A 6,691-nucleotide genomic window follows, 5' to 3' on the forward strand; every position below is an offset into this window, starting at 1 on the left:
CACATACTTCTGTCTATTAGCCTGCGTCATATATCTCTGTATATTATCCTGCGTCACATATCTCTGTCTATTATCCTGCGTCACATATCTCTGTCTATTATCCTGCGTCACATATCTCTGTATATTATCCTGCGTCACATATCTCTGTCTATTATCCTGCGTCACATATCTCTGTATATTATCCTGCGTCATATATCTCTGTATATTATCCTGCGTCATATATCTCTGTATATTATCCTGCGTCATATATCTCTGTATTACACCACAGCGGTCTGTAGAAAGGCCTCCAGTCCTCCCGGGAGTATTGCACGCTTGCCCTTGCAGTGTCTCGGCTACTATTGCACCATGGGAGTCGCCATCACAGAACACAATGGTCATCTCAGAGAATGACACCCCCCCCCTCCCCCCATGCGGACAACTCAGTCTAGTGACCGCAGAACAACCTCCTCCTAAAATGGAATTATAATGGACAACCCCTGACATCATATTGGGGTCTCCTGACATTAAACACAAAAGTAGAGAGGGCGGGCCCACTAAAATCCATGTGAGGTTTCATTGGTAGACGGGCCTGCGGGGGAGGGCTCACTGGACCCCATATGAGGTTCCATAGGCCCTCACACCCAAGGGGGCAAAGTCACTGGAATCCATATGAGGTTCCCATGGCCCTCACAACCAAAGGGGGCAAAGTCACTGGACTCCATATGAGGTTCCATAGGCCCTCACACCCAAGGGGGCAAAGTCACTGGAATCCATATGAGGTTCCATAGGCCCTCACACCCAATGGGGGCAAAGCCACTGGACTCCATATGAGGTTCCATAGGCCCCAAAACCAAAGGGGGCAAAGTCACTGGACTCCATATGAGGTTCCATAGGCCCTCACACCCAAGGGGGCAAAGTCACTGGACTCCATATGAGGTTCCATAGGCCCTCACACCCAAGGGGGCAAAGTCACTGGAATCCATATGAGGTTCCATAGGCCCTCACACCCAAGGGGGCAAAGTCACTGGACTCCATATGAGGTTCCATAGGTTGGCACACCTAGACTACTGGTATCCTTATATAATGAGACCTCACAGGACGCATGGCCGGGCTCCACCCTGTATACAGAAAGCACCCTGTATTTCCGAGATATTACTTTGTATGTACTATTGCTATAGCGAGACCGCAGCACGAAGAGATCTCTATGTAAACACATCACACGGGGAACCCGGAACAAGATGGCTGCCATGACTTAAAAGAGGAAAGCCATGTGGCTGGTTTGGTGGTCTCTCAGTCACATGACCTCCGGAGAGGAAACACGGCTCAGTAACGAGTCCTCTTCTCACATTCAGGTATCGGGCTCATTCAGGGTCTTCATCACAAGTGCATTCTGGGCCCTAACGTGTTTATGAGCTGGGCCCTCATGATCTGGATGCTAGTGAGGATCTTCTTCTGGTGTCCAATAAGCGTGATGCCAAGTCTCCGAATGTCACTGTGGAGAAGACACAACAAGTATAAGAACATCACCATCAGAAGACCTCCACCTATAATACCGAACCATATTCACTGTCATCTATATAGAACTAGAGTCCAATGTGGATTCCAGTGACCAGGAAGGGCCCCGGGGCCCAGAGAACCTCCACCCATCATATCTGCTCAACACAGTTCAAGCAAAGCAGGTTTCCTGAATGACGTAGATCCCCATTTTACAGCTCTGATTTCTTAACATAAAATATCTTAATAGTTGTGGAAACTCTTCAGAATGGGATGAAGCTCCACATCCTCACTCACAGCCTGACCACCAACCAATAGTCCTCCAGGTCCACTGACAGCCAATGTGATCCTCTGTTTACATGACCAAATTAAGAATGTACAATATTGTGTATAGGCCTGATCCATCCCATTGGGTTCCTGTTTAATCCTGATCCATCCCATTGGGTTCCTGTTTAATCCCGATCCATCCAATTGGGTTACTGTTTAATCCCGATCCATCCCATTGGGTTCCTGTTTAATCCCGATCCATCCCATTGGGTTCCTGTTTAATCCTGATCCATCCCATTGGGTTCCTGTTTAATCCCGATCCATCCCATTGGGTTCCTGTTTAATCCCAATCTATCCTATTGGGTTCCTGTTTAATCCTACCCCGTCCCATTGGGTTCCTGTTTAATCCTGATCTATCCCATTGGGTTCCTGTTTAATCCCGATCCATCCCATTGGGTTCCTGTTTAATCCTGATCTATCCCATTGGGCTCCTGTTTAATCCTGATCTATCCCATTGGGTTCCTGTTTAATCCTGATCTATCCCATTGGGCTCCTGTTTCATCCTGATCTATCCCATTGGGTTCCAGTTTAATCCTGATCTATCCCATTGGCATCCTGTTTCATCCTGATCTATCCCATTGGGTTCCTGTTTCATCCTGATCCATCCCATTGGGTTCCTGTTTAATCCTGATCTATCCCATTGGGTTCCTGTTTAATCCTGATCTATCCTATTGGGTTCCTGTTTAATCCTGATCCATCCCATTGGGTTCCTGTTTAATCCTGATCCATCCCATTGGGTTCTTGTTTAATCCCGATCTATCCCATTGGGTTTCTGTTTAATCCTGATCTATCCCATTGGGTTCCTGTTTCATCCTGATCCATCCCATTTGGTTCCTGTTTAATCCTGATCTATCCCATTGGGTTCCTGTTTCATCCTGATCTATCCCATTGGGTTCCTGTTTAATCCCGATCCATCCCATTGGGTTCCTGTTTAATACTGATCTATCCCATTGGGTTCCTGTTTAATCCCGATCCATCCCATTGGGTTCCTGTTTAATCCCGATCCATCCCATTGGGTTCCTGTTTAATCCCGATCCATCCCATTGGGTTCCTGTTTAATCCCGATCCATCCCATTGGGTTCCTGTTTAATCCCGATCCATCCCATTGGGTTCCTGTTTAATCCCGATCCATCCCATTGGGTTCCTGTTTAATCCCGATCCATCCCATTGGGTTCCTGTTTAATCCCGATCCATCCCATTGGGTTCCTGTTTAATCCCGATCCATCCCATTGGGTTCCTGTTTAATCCCGATCCATCCCATTGGGTTCCTGTTTAATCCCGATCCATCCCATTGGGTTCCTGTTTAATCCCGATCCATCCCATTGGGTTCCTGTTTAATCCCGATCCATCCCATTGGGTTCCTGTTTAATCCCGATCCATCCCATTGGGTTCCTGTTTAATCCCGATCCATCCCATTGGGTTCCTGTTTAATCCCGATCCATCCCATTGGGTTCCTGTTTAATCCCGATCCATCCCATTGGGTTCCTGTTTAATCCCGATCCATCCCATTGGGTTCCTGTTTAATCCCGATCCATCCCATTGGGTTCCTGTTTAATCCCGATCCATCCCATTGGGTTCCTGTTTAATCCCGATCCATCCCATTGGGTTCCTGTTTAATCCCGATCCATCCCATTGGGTTCCTGTTTAATCCCGATCCATCCCATTGGGTTCCTGTTTAATCCCGATCCATCCCATTGGGTTCCTGTTTAATCCCGATCCATCCCATTGGGTTCCTGTTTAATCCCGATCCATCCCATTGGGTTCCTGTTTAATCCCGATCCATCCCATTGGGTTCCTGTTTAATCCCGATCCATCCCATTGGGTTCCTGTTTAATCCCGATCCATCCCATTGGGTTCCTGTTTAATCCCGATCCATCCCATTGGGTTCCTGTTTAATCCCGATCCATCCCATTGGGTTCCTGTTTAATCCCGATCCATCCCATTGGGTTCCTGTTTAATCCCGATCCATCCCATTGGGTTCCTGTTTAATCCCGATCCATCCCATTGGGTTCCTGTTTAATCCCGATCCATCCCATTGGGTTCCTGTTTAATCCCGATCCATCCCATTGGGTTCCTGTTTAATCCCGATCCATCCCATTGGGTTCCTGTTTAATCCCGATCCATCCCATTGGGTTCCTGTTTAATCCCGATCCATCCCATTGGGTTCCTGTTTAATCCCGATCCATCCCATTGGGTTCCTGTTTAATCCCGATCCATCCCATTGGGTTCCTGTTTAATCCCGATCCATCCCATTGGGTTCCTGTTTAATCCCGATCCATCCCATTGGGTTCCTGTTTAATCCCGATCCATCCCATTGGGTTCCTGTTTAATCCCGATCCATCCCATTGGGTTCCTGTTTAATCCCGATCCATCCCATTGGGTTCCTGTTTAATCCCGATCCATCCCATTGGGTTCCTGTTTAATCCCGATCCATCCCATTGGGTTCCTGTTTAATCCCGATCCATCCCATTGGGTTCCTGTTTAATCCCGATCCATCCCATTGGGTTCCTGTTTAATCCCGATCCATCCCATTGGGTTCCTGTTTAATCCCGATCCATCCCATTGGGTTCCTGTTTAATCCCGATCCATCCCATTGGGTTCCTGTTTAATCCCGATCCATCCCATTGGGTTCCTGTTTAATCCCGATCCATCCCATTGGGTTCCTGTTTAATCCCGATCCATCCCATTGGGTTCCTGTTTAATCCCGATCCATCCCATTGGGTTCCTGTTTAATCCCGATCCATCCCATTGGGTTCCTGTTTAATCCCGATCCATCCCATTGGGTTCCTGTTTAATCCCGATCCATCCCATTGGGTTCCTGTTTAATCCCGATCCATCCCATTGGGTTCCTGTTTAATCCCGATCCATCCCATTGGGTTCCTGTTTAATCCCGATCCATCCCATTGGGTTCCTGTTTAATCCCGATCCATCCCATTGGGTTCCTGTTTAATCCCGATCCATCCCATTGGGTTCCTGTTTAATCCCGATCCATCCCATTGGGTTCCTGTTTAATCCCGATCCATCCCATTGGGTTCCTGTTTAATCCCGATCCATCCCATTGGGTTCCTGTTTAATCCCGATCCATCCCATTGGGTTCCTGTTTAATCCCGATCCATCCCATTGGGTTCCTGTTTAATCCCGATCCATCCCATTGGGTTCCTGTTTAATCCCGATCCATCCCATTGGGTTCCTGTTTAATCCCGATCCATCCCATTGGGTTCCTGTTTAATCCCGATCCATCCCATTGGGTTCCTGTTTAATCCCGATCCATCCCATTGGGTTCCTGTTTAATCCCGATCCATCCCATTGGGTTCCTGTTTAATCCTGATCCATCCCATTGGGTTCCTGTTTAATCCCGATCCATCTCATTGGGTTCCTGTTTAATCCTGATCTATCCCATTGGGTTCCTGTTTAATCCCGATCCATCTCATTGGGTTCCTGTTTAATCCCGATGCATCCCATTGGGTTCCTGTTTAATCCTGATCCATCCCATTGGGTTCCTGTTTAATCCCGATCCATCCCATTGGGTTCCTGTTTAATCCCGATCTATCCCATTGGGTTCCTGTTTAATCCCGATCCATCCCATTGAGTTCCTGTTTAATCCCGATCTATCCCATTGTGTTCCTCAGAATATGAAGTTTAACATTTTAGATAAGAAGGAACTATCGGAATTCTACAGACAGAAGGCTTTCCCCCGAGCTAGTTGGTGTCCAGGAAAGGGATATCTGTTGCAGGCATCTTGATAAGGCACAGAGGGCAAACTTCCCCATTTATGTTAAAGAGAACCAGTCATTACTGGGCACCTCCCTCCTGAATTGCTCTACCATTGTGGCCTTACCTCTCAGAGATGACATGTATTTTGAATATTCGCTTGTATTCACTCCCTGTCAGGCTGTGGTGCCAGCATAGTGACTGTCCTACCTCTAATATAACAAAGCTCCTGTCAGGAATTGATGAAGGAGAAGCCAAGGTTTCGTTATTGAGAGTTGTTCCTCCTCCACAACTCCGAGTGTCAGAGCTCTGGCAGGAGACGGCCCCCATGACCCTCATCTACTCCTAAGGGGTCCGGACTCATATGGGGCCATCCAGGCTGGCCTGACATGTCTGCTCTGGGCGAGGAGAGAATACAGTTGAGCACACACAGCAATAATAAATGCTCGTTCCCGATTGGTCCTTTTTAGGGTTAAAGAAATGCACTGAACTTTTTTTTTTTTTGAGGGAGTTAAAAATGTAAAATGATGAAAACTGTTCTAATGCCTCAAAGTTTAATTTTTATCACTTTTTAATATATTTTTGTTTGCGGCTTCACAAAATGGGAGTCTTTAAATGGTGCGTATATTGGGGGGAATGGGTGTGGTTACTGGGGGTGTGGCCACTGAGGGGTGTGGTCACTGCGGGGCGCTGTAAAGCTTTCTCGCACTGGGCGCAGGTTCATTATCACCCCCTCCCCCCGCCCCCTCTCACTCATTGGCTGATTTTGGTGCTTATTACTGTAGAAGTTCTTGACTTTGTGTCCTTCCAGTCCACTCACTCTATATTCATCCTCATGACCATCCCCAGGGTGCGGTATCCTCCTATCACAAAGTTCTGCTTGTACTGGCCCATCTTGATGGAGTCTAGCCAATCATTCACCGTGAAGGCCGGATGGGATCCCGAGTCCCCTACAGAAGGATTATGGAACGTTCCGCCTGCTGGAACCCATGAAATCCCATCATTGCGGTGTTACATCTACCTCTGCTTGCCCAAAGCCGGACTAACAACTACCCGCCCGGCACCCGGAACTGCATGTCCCCGGGCATCGGGAGATAGGAATTCCACACCCCTGCTGCCCCTCTACTGCCTGCTGCCCCTCTACTGCCCGCTGCCCCTCTACTCCCTGCTGCCCCTCTAC

General features: G+C 47.9%; 1 protein-coding gene across 1 annotated transcript in view; it reads right to left on the reverse strand.

Annotated features, from left to right (window-relative positions):
* Positions 1–1,288: 1,288 nt before the first annotated feature.
* The window catches only part of EPHA8 (EPH receptor A8), a gene marked incomplete at its 5' end in the record, with an annotated part of 14,687 nt that continues 9,284 nt past the window's right edge, over positions 1,289–6,691 (reverse strand). The window contains 2 exons of the mRNA XM_018575455.1: positions 1,289–1,471; positions 6,332–6,458. Of these exons, the coding sequence (XP_018430957.1) occupies positions 1,357–1,471; positions 6,332–6,458 (242 nt within the window). The remainder of the gene's footprint in view (positions 1,472–6,331; positions 6,459–6,691) is intronic.

The sequence above is a fragment of the Nanorana parkeri genome, unplaced genomic scaffold, assembly GCF_000935625.1.
Source record: "Nanorana parkeri isolate BGI_ZX_2015 unplaced genomic scaffold, ASM93562v1 scaffold3954, whole genome shotgun sequence".
NCBI lineage: Eukaryota > Metazoa > Chordata > Amphibia > Anura > Dicroglossidae > Nanorana > Nanorana parkeri.